Raw genomic sequence first — 15,810 nt, 5'->3', positions numbered from 1 at the left:
AGGGTTGCTGGATAATTAAGTTCCTCTGTCAATGTAAGCCTGAGACCTTTTGAGACCCACATGCGGAAGTTCCTTGTTTGTTTGTCTTAGATGTCAATTACCTAGGATTTTCTGTATGTTATTTAAGGCTTTTTAAATTTTATTTTAGGTACCTTGGACCTTTCTTCAGTAGCAGAAATGGCAAAATAAGCAGAAAGGATTCATTATGTTGCTCAAGTGCATTATGTCTTACGACTCAATGATAATGTGTCTCATTGTTAATCGTCAAAAAAACAACTTAATAAAGTTGGCTTGAACTTCTCAACGAGCCTCCCCCCTCATTGTTGCCGTCACCAACCAGCCCTATAACGTGTTGTTGCTTAGCAATATTACCAAAAGCTCTGGAATTCTTGTGAAAAATCGTTGCTATGCAACATACTTTTAGGGGGCTCATGAAAGGTAATGGTGGGTGTGCTGTCTTCAAATCTGACAGTTCCTGGATCAATGGGCAAGATGTGCGAGACGAACGGTCCTCCACAGGCCGGCAGGTTTCATCTGCCATGACACGCCACTGACTAAATTTAACCTGCTGGAAATGATCTGACAGTGAAGCGATCATTTTGTCTAGGTGACGAGAGAAGCCAGGACTCGGGGAGGGGTTGCATTTGTGGTCCTCCCATTCATATGGGGTTGCCCAGCTGTGGGGTTCTTATTTCACGTGTGAGAGAGTTTATGTATGAGAGAATATGCGTGTCTGTTAGTGCCTGTATAGTGTGATGATTGCACTTCATATGTGAGCGTAGGTGTTAGTTTATTTCCGTACTGTGTTCATTGGCCAATATGTGTGTGTGTGTGTGTGTGTGTCTGTGTGTGTGTTTGTGCGTGTGTGTGTGCCTAATAAGTGTGTGCATGCATGTGTGTGTGTGTGTGTGTGTGTGTCATTGCATGTCAACCAGTGTATAATGCCTCTATGTGTGATGATCGTATTTCATGTGTGAGTGAGGAGGTGTGTTTCTGTGATATTCTGTAAGAGCAAGTACTTGTTGCTGGATATTGTTGGGTCTGGTCTTCTCTGTATGATTGTCTGCGATGAGTTTCATGCCTTGAATATAAAAACAACTGTGTGACAATGCTTTACATTAGATGTGTCATATTCACACACCCACACTGACGTACACTACACATTCACATATGCACACACATGCCTACATACAAGCATTGATTCATGCACACAAACATGTGATACACACGCATCCACACACATGCGAATACGTAAAAACACACGCATACATGTACATGAACCCAAACACAAGTGCATGCACACACTCATAAGGCAAACACACAGACACACATACACAGACACACACACGCATACATGCACACACAAAACAGTTCAACTCTACGTATGACCTTTCTCCATGCAGCGTCAAAATAAAAACCGAGAGACGGTGGCGTGTTTCTGCAGCTCCTTTTCCAACTCCATGAACTCCATGGACCTTTCAGCCTCTATAATTCAAATACATATGAATAAAACCCTAAATTCCTGCAGGTCTACCCCCAATACAAAGCCGCAGGGACTGGCCCTACAGGGAATGGCCCTACACGGAATGATGTAGGGAATGATGTGTATGTTCAGTAATTATCGGCATTTAACTATTGCGTCACGTTGGTAAATGACAGCTGGGATTAAGTTATGAATTTTGATTTTTATAGTTTTCATGTGCAATAGGTCAATATGTCAAGGTATGTGTATTTGTCCATTAAAAACTGCTATGCATTGATGATGAATTCCAGGTCTAAGTGGTAAATAAAGTTTAGATTTAATTAGGTTACGTTAGAGGCTAGATGGACTCAGAAGAATTAACAACAACGACAGGGTCATAGTTGACTCCTGCCGCCTCTCTTCACGGAAGCGTTCAAATAGATGTAGCACAACAGGTTTTTATTTTTACACAAGAAGCGGTGACAAAGTGAGAAAACGCTTCTGGAAAACGCTGAAATAGGGGGGAGCTAAAGGTGTCTAGTTAGATTACATTTTGTTAAGCTAGTTAGAGTGCTGCATGCAGCGCTCAACTATTGTTCTTCTTAGGCTTTCTTCTTTCTTTCTTTCTTTCTTTATTATGCTCTACAAATTTTGGGACCCTACTCCTTCCACAATTTTCACCTAGAGACTTATTCTACTTTTAAAATGTTCATAATAGCTTGGAATCACGTGCTATTATAATATTTTTTATATATTTTAAGAGATTCTACTTTTAAAATATTATTTTTTACAATGGAAATCAATGGGAGGACGGCAAAGCCGTCCGTCCATTCTCTGACACTTCAACTACTTCAGACTTCGTAACGTATTACAGCATGTTTTGCTAGTTATAGTGTGTAACACCATGTTTAGCATGTTAAAGCATGTTTAGCTAGTTTTAGGGTGTTAAAACTTGCACCCTCCTCACCCTCCCAGTTAATGGAAGATGAAGAAATGTGTGTGTGTGTGTGTGTGTGTGTGTGTGTGTGTGTGTGTGTGTGTGTGTGTGTGTGTGTGTGTTTAACAGAAGATCTTTGGAGCAGGCTTTTAAAACCTTAATCTGTGTGTGTGTGTGTGTGTGTGTGTATGTGTGTCCGTTGTGCGTGTATGTGTATGTGCAAGCATGCGTCAGATTGAAATGACTGCAAAATAATCAATATAAATCAATACAAATATTTACATTTTAATGGAATGGGGAAAAAAGAGACATTATATTATAATGGCCTACATTGCGTCTACATTACATTATGCTACAGCCTATACAATGTTACATTATATTATATTAAATCATATTATATAATAATAGATTATATTCGATTTGATTCGATTACACTGTGATGCCCCAATCAGGTCTCTTTCATGAAAGAGATGCTAATTGAGACTTGGACAAGGTCAAGTAAAAAAAAGTTTACATTAAATTACATTGTATTGTATTGTATTTTGTTATGCTATATTAGTTGAGTTTTGTTTAATTTAGATTAGATTAGAGTTTATTGGTGGTGAATGGTGAATGTGTAGGGCCTACAGTCGTATGTACAATCATCTACCAGCGCATTCCAAACGCATTTCAGGAAACCGGTTACATCTGGAAAAACATTCCGTATCATGACTACAATCCACGTACTGCCTCATCGACGATATATGGAAATCAACCATTGATCCTCGCTGATTTATAATACTACATTACCTATGTAAGGTGCATGTGTCATAAGTGCCCTTGAAAGGTAGCAATGCCACCGCACGACAACAATAACGAGCTTGGCGCTTGTCTTCTCCACGTTGTTCCCTTTGCGTGCAGCCGGTGGAGTATCTTTCCCGGCGCAGCGGAAAGGGTAGGCTAAACAACGACAGAGCACACATGATTGATCTGGATGATGGACGATCTCTCTCTCTCTCTCTCTCTCTCTCTCGCTCTCTCCCGCTCTCTTTCTACCTCGCTCTCTCTCTTCTGGTCAGAGAAAAACGTGGGACGTTTTGATACGTCCCAAAGACTCCGTTGGTCCAAGAAGAGGAGGCGCGCGTGTCAGAGAGAGAGAGAGAGAGAGAGAGAGAGAGAGAGAGAGAGAGAGAGAGAGAGAGAGAGAGAGAGAGAGAGGCTCCAAGGACGTCCTTCTCCTGCACTAGATTTGATAGGGACGGCGTGAAGAACTCAACTTGGCTACGGGCAATTGTTAATGTTAATCCTTCACCTGCGAGAAGGAATATTTACACCTCTGGATCCCCTGGAGAAAGGTAATCACACGACCCCCTCAGAGCCGTGCTTTGTGCCTTTAGTCTCGACAAGCGGGCGGTCCACTAATCGTGGTGCTGAAAACAGCCTCGGATGGAACAAGGAAGTAGCTCGCCTTGTGTATGCCAGGGTCTAGTTGTATTATCATTAACCACGCAATGAGCGATCGGATTACCTTTTTAGTCCTTGGCTTGAAATCGTGCATGCTATTTGTTGCATGCGTGTGGCTGTGCTTAAAGTGTGCATGCTTTGTCTTTCGTTTTCATCGGGATGTGCTGGTAGTGTACGCACACCGATGAATTTCTCTCATATTTCAGAACACTGGACGTGGGAATAATCAAGTGCCTCGATGTGTACGAGGGAAAGTTTCGCCCCATGAACAGAATTATTGTTTTTTATCTGCCGTTTGGCTTTGTGTTGCTATATGATCAATATCATATAGGCTATATAGCCTAGAAGTCGAAGTGGACTTTAATAAAACAGTTTCAAGCTGGTGTAAATAGGACCAATATTTTGTCCAGAAACGGTTAAAGTGGACTGATGAGACACAACCGTATCGGGTCAATCTGAAAGAAGACGTCATTACACGTAGGCCTACTTTGCAGAATATTTTTGTTGTTGTTGTTTTCACGACGAATTGTACATTTATGAGTTAAGGGCGTGTTTGATGACCTTCCTTGGAGCCTTGTTTGGGGATGAATATTTGACCTTGTCGCCCTTTGTTTGACGCATTGGAGACCCATACCCCCCTAACACTAACTAGTCAGTAGCTTTGTTTCACTAGACGCGCCACGGTTCAAATGCTGTATGCATTTCATTGGAACTGTCGTTTGATTCCGGATATTAAAAAATAAATTGTAAATGTAATTGTTTGTTGTACACTGTACTTAACAGGTGCTACTCTTGGCGTGGCTGCAGTGAATGTAACATCGAGCGGATAAAGGAGGCGAGGAAGTAAAAGCCATCGAGATGAATTTCGTGATGAAACAAGCGCTGGGAGGTGAGTTCTAGTTCCACTTTGTTTGGGTCTCAGAGACGGAGCGAGTTTTGAACGAAGAGAAAGTAAATGGGAGTGGAGAGCATGTGTTGAATGAGCACGGTTTGCGCATTTTTCAAGGCAATATTTTCAATTTTGCTTGAAGACAAAAAAACGATGTAATCCAGACTTTTGTCAAATCCTTTTGATTGCTTAAATCGAGATCTGGTGCCAGCGGACGAAAACAAACGAACTTGCTAATTTCATCTTCTCCTCTCTCTTCCAATGATGGGTGGCCACTCTCCCGCCCGTGGTAGTAGCCTATACACGGACGGCAGTAGAGCGCGTGCGTGTCCCTCTTTTTCTTCTCCGCATCGTGCATTGCACACGCATCTGCAGAGTTATCTGCGCACACACACTGAAGCACCCACTGGCACACACATACACATGTTAAAAGCCCCGAGGGAGACCCGAGCTGGCTTACTGTAACAGGCTGGTGATTTGTAACATAGGGTTGACCGTAGCTCTGCGTTCTGCTGCAATGCTACGTGCAGCCCTGGAGCCCCGTGGCCCCGCGAATGGCAGTTATCACAACAAGCAATACTGCGCCTTTTGCACCAAACAACACGACAAACAATCACAGAGGATCGAATTTAATCCTGAAAAATTCAACATTCTGCCGTGAAAATGGGACGCATGGCTAATGACTAACTGCCTGCATATATGGATGTGTTGATAAAGTCACGGGATTGGGTAATAACATACAGATGTTGTCTATGGCGAATGGATGTGGGGAAGGTGGCGGTGGCGTTGGTGTTGGGGGTGTGAGTGGGGGTTTAGCATAAAATGGAGATTATGGTTTTATTCACAAGCCGTGCTGCATTACACACACACACACACACACACACACACACACACACACACACACACACACACACACACACACACACACATATTTTTACTATTATATTTGTATTTGTATTTGTAAGTATTTGTCTGGATAAAAACACTGAGAGACGTGTGTGTGTCAGTGCACGGCAGACAGGAGCTGAACCCTGCCCAGGCGGGGTGCGCTGCCAGCGGGTAGCGTTGGCAGCGTGAGCCCTGCCTCCTACCTGAGGCTAGAGATAACTTTCTTTCGACGGGAAAATGCTGCTGCTTCTCTTTCTTCCTCCCTGAGGAGTAATGAGTTTGTGCATTCGATTAGCTCTGGGGTGTTCTCTCTCTCTCTCGCTCTCTCTCTCTCTCTCTCTCATTTTTTTCCGTTCTCTCTCGTTCTCTCTTGTGCCCTCTCTCTTTCTCTCTTTCTCTCTTTTTTCCTCTCTCTTGTTCTCTCTCGTACTCACTCTTTCTCTCTCGCTCTCTTTCTATCTATTACTCTCTGTCATTTTCTCACTCTATTTCCCTCCCCTTATCTGTGCTCTCTCATCTGTGCTGTCTCACTATTCGCCTTTTCTTGTATTTGTCCCTTGTTCGGCCCTGTAACTCTCTTATCTCCATCCCTCACACTCTTTTTCTTCTCCATCTCTTGCCCGATCTCTCGTTCTTTCTCTTCTAATAAAATACTCTTTCCTCGCTCCCTTCCTCGCTCTCTCTCTCTCGCTGTGATGATAAATCACTCTCCCTCTCTCTCTCTGCTGATGAATGACTCTCAAATATACAAAGTCTAGGCCTTTCTGCTACACAGGAGATAGATTGACCATATCATTTAAGAGCATGACATAAAGGTCAGCAGGTGTCACTCACACATGAATTCATGCACACACTCACACAACCCCCCCTCCTCCTCACACACGTGAACACACACACACACACACACACACACACACACACACACACACACACACACACACACACACACACGTGAACACACACACGCACTCACATACAGACTCAAACAAACTCTCACCTACACCTGCACACACACACACACACACACACACACACACACACACACACACACACACACGCACGCAGGACTATATACTTGTCTCTCCCTGTGCTGCTAATTAGGTTTCTCAAAATGTGGCTTGGGAGCCCTCTGAGGGTTGTTCAAGGGTCCGCCTAAAATAATCACAAATTAACTAAATAGAAGCTCCTCAAATGGAAAGGTCAAAGTCTAACCACACACCACCACCATCTCTGCAATAAATCAACATGATACCTTGTTCCGTTAATCTTAAATGCCTGGTGTATGTGTTGGTATTCATGTGCGTGTTAATTTGTTTTTCTATTTGTGTGAGTGTATCCGTTCTCTACTATCTTGGTATACTCATCTCTCCATCCCTCCATCTCCTTTCTTTTTTTTCCTCTCTTGATCTCTTCTCTCCATCTCTATATATCTACCTTTGCTCTATCTCCATCAGTCTCAATCGCCATGCATCTCTTACGCTCGCTCTCTTCCAAGGGCGAAGAGATTCTTCCAAACACCAAATGGGTGTTTGTGTGTGTGTGTTTCTGTGTGTGTCTGTGTTTGTGCATGTGTGCGTGTGTGTATGTATGTGTGTGTGTGTGTGTGTGTGTGTGTGTGTGTGTGTGTGTGTGTGTGTGTGTGGGTGTGTGTGTGTGCGCGTGCGTGTGTGTGTGTGTGTGTGCATATGCAGGTGTGTGTGCTACATGAGTGTATGTGATTCCCTAAAGCCTCTGTTACCAATGTAATTTGTGAAAATGACTGTTGCGATTCTGCCGAAGCATTTAGAATTAGGAATGTAAACAATAGATTTGTAGCCCTTTCCCCTGTTGGAATCAATGTGTCTGAACTTTATGAAAGGAGTTTGAAGAAACATTGATGGTCATACCTAATTCACACAACAATGTCTTATCACTGACACCAAAGTGGTACTACCATCTTTATGTTCATTGCGCCATCACCCTAAATACTTTGGCAGAATCGGCACACAAAGTCATTTTGACAAATAATGAGAGGCGCAGAAACACGTTTGGGTGCTTCACTTAGGCTAGATGTGTACATGCTTGTGTTACCTTTTCACCTTCCATGCTCCGAACCGTAGTTGGGAGCGAGCTGGTCTCATACTAATAACGGCTTGTTGCAGGTAACTTGCGTCTAGTGGTCCAAGTTAACAGAGCCGAAGCGCACACAGTGAGGCGTCGGTTGGTTGCAGCAATAAACTCTGGCTTTATTCATTCACAGTGGTACATTCATGGGCAATACAAGTGTTTGCTTGCTAGCTTCCAGCTGGAGCATGGACTGCGCTACTATTCCATTCAAAACCGTAGACTCCGACTGATTCTCACAAGCTCATTTGTTTTTCCCACCCACAACACACCTGTCCTACTACGTCACACACATTTTCCCCAACAGGCCGCCAGGGGGAGGCTGAGATTGCAACACTACCCCCACTCTGGAGAATGATCAAACCTTTACCATATCTCCAGCATCATTACATGGTACACAGGAAAATATTAATTAGACATAATTAATTAGACATAATTAGACATAATGACTAATTAGACATTAGTCATTATACAAACATCCCCAACCATAACCACAGTCCCTGAAGGGGGTCCTCCTCCAGTGGAAAGTTAAGGTGAAAAGGCAATGTCCATAAACGTCAATTAAAGCATATTGCATACTCCTTCTTTCATACATGTAAGCAAATGTCATAAACATGACACTAACACATCCAATGGGAAAAATGTGACCACTACTTTAACCAATACCCTTAACATAAGCGTAAGGTGACTCCAAGGTGCAGGTTCTTAAGTGCAAAAACAATACAATACAGGAACTCTTTTGGTTTTTATTTCATTTTACTGGAACTCTTTTCCTCTGAGGAGGGCCTACACCCAACCTAAAGCAAATATGCTCAGTGACCAATCCAGTCACCAAACATGTCAGGAGCTCTGCGGACCCTCTGGGGTCGACGCAGAGGGGTGGAGTTCAAAAGAGGACCAGCAGCTGGTCCCCTTGCCTTATGCTGGGTCCCAGCCTCATCTGGCGAAGGCTCAGCGGGGTGGCAAGGGACCTGGATGCAGCTCGGCGAAGCTGTCGATGACGGTGGCGGAGAGAAAAGACCTGGAAGGGCCTCCACAACAGGGTCCTCCATCCCTGGCGATGTGCCCCAAAGGTCGAGGGGACTGATGTTGATTTCTGAAGAGCCGGGGTCTGACGACGGGGGTGGTGCCTCCCCTGGTGCCCACATTTCAGCCTCTTGAAAGACCCAGCCGTTGTCTAGTGTTGTTCTGGAATTGTAAGCTTTGAGCTTGCCATGATGAACCGGTAGACCAAGTCGTCCAGTACACCCACGATGAAGTACGGACCCTCGTAGGAAGGCAGGAACTTCCGCGCTTTATTCTTTACTCTCTTGGTACCTTTTACCAGGAACCATACTGCATCACCCACTTTGTGTTGGACTCTGCAAACATTTTTGTCATACTGTTGTTTGGCGCGCTCAACAGATTTTCCCAGTGCCTCCCGGGCCAACTGGTGAGATAGCTTGAGCCTTTCCCTGAGCTGTACGACATAGGATGGAGGGATAGTAGTGTTGTCTGGGTTCGGTGGCAACCCAGCAACAAGATCCACCAGCTCTGTAATTTCCCGTCCAAACAACATTATGTTATGCGTCAGGCCCGTGGAGCTGTGTTTAGTTGCACGGTAAGCCATGACTGCATATGGGATCATAATGTCCCAGTCCCAGTGACATCGTTCTGCCGTGGTGGCTATGATTTTCTGCAGAGTGGCATTGAAGCGTTCTACTAAGCGTTCTACGCCCCCGTCTGACTGGGGGCGAAACGGCGTGGTCCGGGTCTTGTCGATTCCCAGCAGCTCACACATTCCCTGGAACACAGTTGACTCGAAATTGGTACCTTGGTCGCTGTGTAGGCACTGTGGAGCTGTGGAACCGGGTAGGCTTCCACCCATTTGCTGAAGTAGTCTTATACCACTATTATGTAGCGGCTGTGCCTTTCGGTTTCATTTAGCGGACCCGATGCGGACTGCGATGCGTTTGAAGGGGGTGCCAACTCGCACTGTGCCCATGGTGGCTTGAGGTGTTTTCTTCGGGCGTGCTTTTGCAGCACAGCGGGTGCAGGTGCGGCACCACAGAGTGACGTCATCTCTCATATTGTACCAGTAGTACCGGGCCTTGAGACGGGCGAGTGTCCTTTCTCCTCCAAAGTGGCCACCGACTGGGCGATTGTGTAATTCTCCTGTCACTGAGGTGCAGTACTCTTGAGGCAACAGGATCTGTTGCCTCACCTTTCCACCTTTCCATCTGTGCAGTAAAATTTCCTCAGCAGAACTCAGTTTTTCTGGTAGAGCCTTTTCCACTGCGAACAATAGGCTTTGGTGGCAGGGCTGTAGGGTGCTATGTCAGCCCAGGGTGGCCTGCCCCTCCCCATCTCCATCCACTTCCTTACTGGTGCTATATCTGGGTCAGCTTCCTGGGCACTGATTAACTGCTCTTGGGTCCAGCCACCGAACAGGTTGGTTTGGGCTGGCTCACTCACCCTGTAGACACCTGGATGGAACAGAGAGCCAGCTTGATTGTCACTGAAAGTGTCCACTACCCCCACTGGAAGATACTTAGACTCGACAGCGGGGCCGCCTCCATAGCTACCTTCGGACACCACTACCCCCACTGGAGGTTGCTCTGCAGGAGTTTCCCCGGCCTCCTCTGCAGCTGGACTGTCATCCATGTTGCACTGAATCCCTTTGTGCTGAAGCTGGTTACTGAGGCTAGGCTCTGGCACTGTGCATGGGCACGACGTCCGGCAGGGTCTTCTGGAGAGCGAGTCCGCATTTTGGTGGTGTCTCCCTGGATGATGGATCACTTGGAATTCGTACTCTGCCAGTTTTTCAAGCCAGCGAGCAAGCTGGCCCTCAGGCTCCCTCATCCGGGTCAACCAGCGCAGGCTGCTGTGGTCAGTCCGTATGATGAATGATCTCCCTAGCAGGTACTGCCGGAAATCAGAGGTGAACTCAACAGCTGCCAGAAGTTCTCTTCTGGTGGTGCAGTAGTTTTGCTCAGTGGCCGACAATCTCCTGCTCCCATAAGCAAGCACGCTCTCCTCACCTTCTTGCACTTGAGAGAGGACTACTCAGATTCCCCAGTCACTGGCGTCTGTGTCGAGGAGCAACTCGCCACTGTCGAGGGGATAGCCCAGCACCGGTGCTGACGTCAACCGGCTTTTCAGCTGCTCAAACGCCTCCTGGCATTCATCTGCCCAGTTAAAGCGCACATACTTTTTGGTGAGTTTGTGGAGGGGCTTGGCAACTATGGCGAAATCTTTGACGAAGCGTCGGTAGTACGAAGCCAGGTCGACAAACTGACACACTTCAGAGACGTTTTGGGGTGTGGGCCACTCAGTCACCTTTTGGATCTTCTGGATGTACTGGTACACCCCCTTCTGGGTGTACTGGTACACCCTAAATCTCTGAGCCCTCTCTGGCGAGTCGATGGACCAAACAGCTACCCCCACTGGCTCCACACAAGCTGGCATGCTGTTATTTTCACGTACCGTGGCGGCCCTGGCTCCCTGATTCACAATACTGCGTTGGCCAGGCTGCATGAATTGTGTGACTGTTCTGGTGGCCCTCCTGGTGGTCTCGTAGCTGTGTGCGATGTCATATGCTCCAGACAGGGTGGGTGGCTGTTTCTCTAGAAGTTTTTGCACCACATCGGCGTCGGCCAGAGCATTGGTGAAGACCTCTGATGGCGTCCTGCTCCAGCTCTGTACGATCAGCATACACAATGGACACTTTCTCGTAGATATCATCCCTTAAGAGATGCAGCGCTTCGTTCTGCCCCCTAACCCTCCGTCTTAGTTCAATGCCGATGGCTGCCGCGTGCTCACTAGGCAGTCTCTACTTCTGCCACAATCTGCCGGTAGCTCCAGTGGTCAGATCTGGGGTTTTTATGGACGATAGCTCCAGCCGCGCCAGTCAGGCTGAATCTCAGTTGAACCGCCATTGTCGCCTCCGACCAATGGTTTGCCCTTGCACAGCTTTCGAAACAGTGAATAAAGTCTTTCCAGGAGGCCGTTCCATCGAAATGGCCTGGCTTCAATATTGGAATTCTCTCTTTATATCCATAATGCTCATCGTCACTAGTGTGCATTGCTACGACGTCTGGCGCTATGTGTGATGACTGTGGCACCGACTTGGCCCCTCTCACAGCTGACTGGCCATATTGGCAGGGGTCACGGTGTGGGGCATAATTATCATCATAGCTTATTCCTCCACAACGTTCCACAGGCTGGGTTATGCAGGGTGGAAACGGTGACGAAGTGAACTGGGGAAACGGTGCGTGGACCGGGGCAAAAGGGTTTTGTACCGTGCAGTTCACAGGGGTGAACGGGTTAGCTAGCTATTAGCGGCACGTGGCGCAAACGTTTGAGCAGGGCTATTTTTCAACACGTAAGGTAAAGCTACAACTGGGTTAGCTGCCATATGTTTCGAACAGTCACAGACTTGCTGATGAAAGTATGGGGACTCACCGTCTGCTTCATATTCCACGGGCGTTAGGAACGGGTTAGTCAACCGTGATGGCGGTGGCGTGGGGGGTAAAGCTAGGTCGAGCGACGGCGTCTGGCCGCGAACTGTCGCTCCGTCCGTGGCTAACGTTAGCGCCATGCTAGCCACGGAGGGGTTAGTGCAGTCGGCGTATCGACCGTCCATATTAGTGTCTCTTATATCCATTAAAAATGGGTTGGTGGCGCTTACGTTTGGGGTTTCCATCTCGACAGGCCTCTTATTCCAAGCGTTAACATTAGTGGTACCTTTGGCTCTAGCTCCGAGCGCCATCATTCTGCGTCCGACCGTCCGACGTAACTTTTCTTTTTCTCACACTTTTCTTCTTGCTTTGTTAAATCCCGGACGAGCCCCCAGTGTTACCTTTTCAGCTTCCACGCTCCGAACCGTAGTTGGGAGAGAGCTGGTCTCATACTAATAACGGCTCGTTGCAGGTAACTTGCGTCTAGTGGTCCGGGTTAACAGAGCCGAAGCACACACAGTGAGGCGTCGGTTGGTTGCAGCAATAAACCCAGGCTTTATTCATTCACAGTGGTACATTCATGGGCAATACAAGTGTTTGCTTGCTAGCTTCCAGCTGGAGCATGGACTGCGCTACTATTCCATTCAAAACCGTAGACTCCGACTGATTCTCACAAGCTCATTTGTTTTTCCCACCCACAACACACCTGTCCTACTACGTCACACACATTTTCCCAAATATTATATTGCGATACAATACAATATTGCGATTGCGATTTCATATGCAATTTTTTTAATTATTAATTTAAAGTTCCTTATGTTCTGTATTATTATACACTAAAAAAGCAATCATTCTTTAGTATGACACACAACACAACATTGGAAGCATTCAACATATAAACTGCTCTTTCCTTTAGGCCAGGCCGATGTGTTGAGATGAATTGATATAACATCTTTATTTTACTATTGAATTGTAAAAGAAGATTAAATATAAATCTTACTGATCTCGTCAGTAAAGGTAACAAAAAAAAAGTTTTATTTTTATTTTTTTCGCAGCCTTTGCGATTTGCGTATCGTGTTCTATAACATCGCGATTTCGATTTGAATTTGATTAATCGTTCAGCCCTAGCTTGTATTATATTTACAGGGGGGCTTCCTTACTAGCGTAGTGTAGTTCTGATTGGCTGCTTCTGAGACAGCCACTTTAACTGTCCTCAGAGGTCGTCCATCACAATATTATTTTGTAATGTAATATAGTTCTATCAGGAGAGCCTGCAGAATATGATACTTGTTTTCAGTGTGATGTCACTTTTTGTTTTCATGCCAATAAATGATGTGGCTTATTACCCAGTTACCTTGTCACTTCCATGCCAGTTTTTGTGCTATTGACTTAACATAACTGCTAATAGAAACAATGTTTTACTGAGTTTGGCAGCTCTGAGTCTGTGCCGTACTGTAGCTGTTTGAGGTTATTTGGTTATTCAGCCACTAAAGAGAGGCGCAATTGAATGTGAGGATGATAAATCACTCAATAGAAGTCGGCTTACTCCTAAACAATCTGTCCCCCTCACTTCTGAAATGATGGCTACACCCCTGTATTCTATATCAGGGGTCGGCAACCTTTTCTTTGTAAAGGGCCATTTTTGGTTAGAATTTGGGTATGGATAGCTGTCTGGGGCCGCATATAATTTTTTTGTAACAGGCTATTTAGCTACTTTAGTAATTAAATAGCCTGCATAGGCATAAACAACAATTTGAATTCATGCAATGAATATATGCAATTGCAATAAAACAGGCTACAAAGCAAGCAACTTTTTTTAAGACATGAGGGAGGAAAGCAGGAAAAATCAACCGTTTTTTAAGTCGAAAATGAGTCAGCCAAGCTCTGCAGTTTCAGTCCATGATTGTGCAAATGCTAAGTGCTAACCCTGAATTTGAAAATTAAACATTCTTTAAAATAACAACACAGGTAAACATTTCAAACAATTGAAATTTGACTGTCCAGTTCAGTGCTAAGTAGTCTTGTGGGCGTGCATGAGCAAAAAACAATATTAGCTCAGGGTTTTTTCTAAGAAAAATGACCCACAACTTGCCATAATGAGATAATCAAACACATCCTACCTTTCTCATCCAGTTTAATGGGATTTTTGAACAGGATTTTTGTTTCTGAATTTCGTTGCAGAGCTTCTGAATATCATGGCTGTATGATGTTGTTTTCAGCCTATATATCTTTCTCTTCTTTGGATCCATAGCTAGGCGATCTTAGCAAGCTAACCGCTCATAGGCTACTGCACTCAGAAAATAGGCACCAGGTTAGTCTCTTTCCAAATTCATAATATATGGTTGACCTTTGGCTTACAACAACTCACTGTTATGGTAACAGCCAACTCCACCAATCAAAGACGTTGTGTTACACTTTCGGATTGTGGGTAGTGTAGTGCTTTTAAATGACATAACATGTTTTTCTTGGGCTTCTGCAGCAGCATATACCATTGTTTCACAATATAACGGCTCGTAAGTATACCTTGGATGGTTACGACATAATGCTTTTTAATCAATTTTTTTTTTTACTTTTTTACTACTAAAATTTTTACTTCTGGAACCACAGTGTTGCGCTCTATTGGGACACAATGATGTCAGATTGACACGCCAGCACCCCTTTTCTGCCTTGCAACAGCAACTGGGTTGGAGTAAAGGTAGTGGAAGTGGTGGTTGGTGATGTTGGGGATGGAGGGTGGGGAGGGTTTGTATTTGTGTGTGTGTGTGTGTGTGTGTGTGTGTGTGTGTGTGTGTGTGTGTGTGTGTGTGTGTGTGTGTGTGTGTGTGTGTGTGTGTGTGTCGGACTCCCCAAGTGGCAGAAATGGACTGTCAATCATAGATTTCCGCTGTCAACATGAAAGGGTGCACAGGCGGGCAGGAAGGGGGGGCATTATGAATAAATCCTCTGTGGAACGTGAGAGGAATGCACTGGCAGCCCAGTGTAAGAAACACACACAGAGCCAGCTAAAAGCCTTGGTACCCGCAGCTCTGTCAGTGAGGAATCTCTCACTCTGGGTTCAGTCATGCATGTTGTAAGCGCAGATTACAGTTCTTAGCCATTTCCCAGAATTCCTGGTCACCATATTGCCTTGAAGCAAAGAAATGGAACTATTATATTCATAAGAAGAATGAATCCTTCACATTTCTTCCAAATAGAAGGGCAAATACAAGAATAATAAGAGCAAAAGACCAGCATGAAGAAATGTGTGATTTGTTTTATTCGACATAAATTATATATATATAATTATATATAATATAATATGTTATATCTATATAGAATATAAAATGTAGTTGTCCCCAACCTGAGCGCTAACTAATACAAGATTTTTAAGCTACAATACAGAAATCCTTAAATGTGTAAAATAAGTTAATAAGTCTCTGCTCTTGTGTTCGGGTGTCTTTTTACATTATCCTAATATCAGCCTGGAAATCTGGGAAGCTATACACGCAGGTGGGCTCCATACTTCAGCACAGTGTGTTTCTATGAGCACAACCCTTTCTTAAGCTTACTGTCTGCTTACGTAGCACAAACACAACCTTGTGTGTGTGAGTGTATGTGTTCCCGAGCTGGACTGGCATGCTTTTAATTACCTTATAAGTAATATAATATA

General features: G+C 45.0%; 1 protein-coding gene across 1 annotated transcript in view; it reads left to right on the top strand.

The window, feature by feature from the left end:
• Nucleotides 1-4,700: 4,700 nt before the first annotated feature.
• cplx1 (complexin 1) overlaps nucleotides 4,701-15,810 on the top strand; it is a gene marked incomplete at both ends in the record, with an annotated part of 55,552 nt that continues 44,442 nt past the window's right edge. The window contains one exon of the mRNA XM_084469042.1: nucleotides 4,701-4,731. Within this exon, the coding sequence (XP_084325168.1) occupies nucleotides 4,701-4,731 (31 nt within the window). The remainder of the gene's footprint in view (nucleotides 4,732-15,810) is intronic.

Source organism: Micromesistius poutassou (assembly GCF_964030765.1).
Source record: "Micromesistius poutassou genome assembly, chromosome: 6".
NCBI classification, from domain to species: domain Eukaryota; kingdom Metazoa; phylum Chordata; class Actinopteri; order Gadiformes; family Gadidae; genus Micromesistius; species Micromesistius poutassou.
The sequence above is the reverse complement of the archived record's forward strand: the minus strand, read 5'-3'. Positions and strand labels throughout refer to the sequence as shown.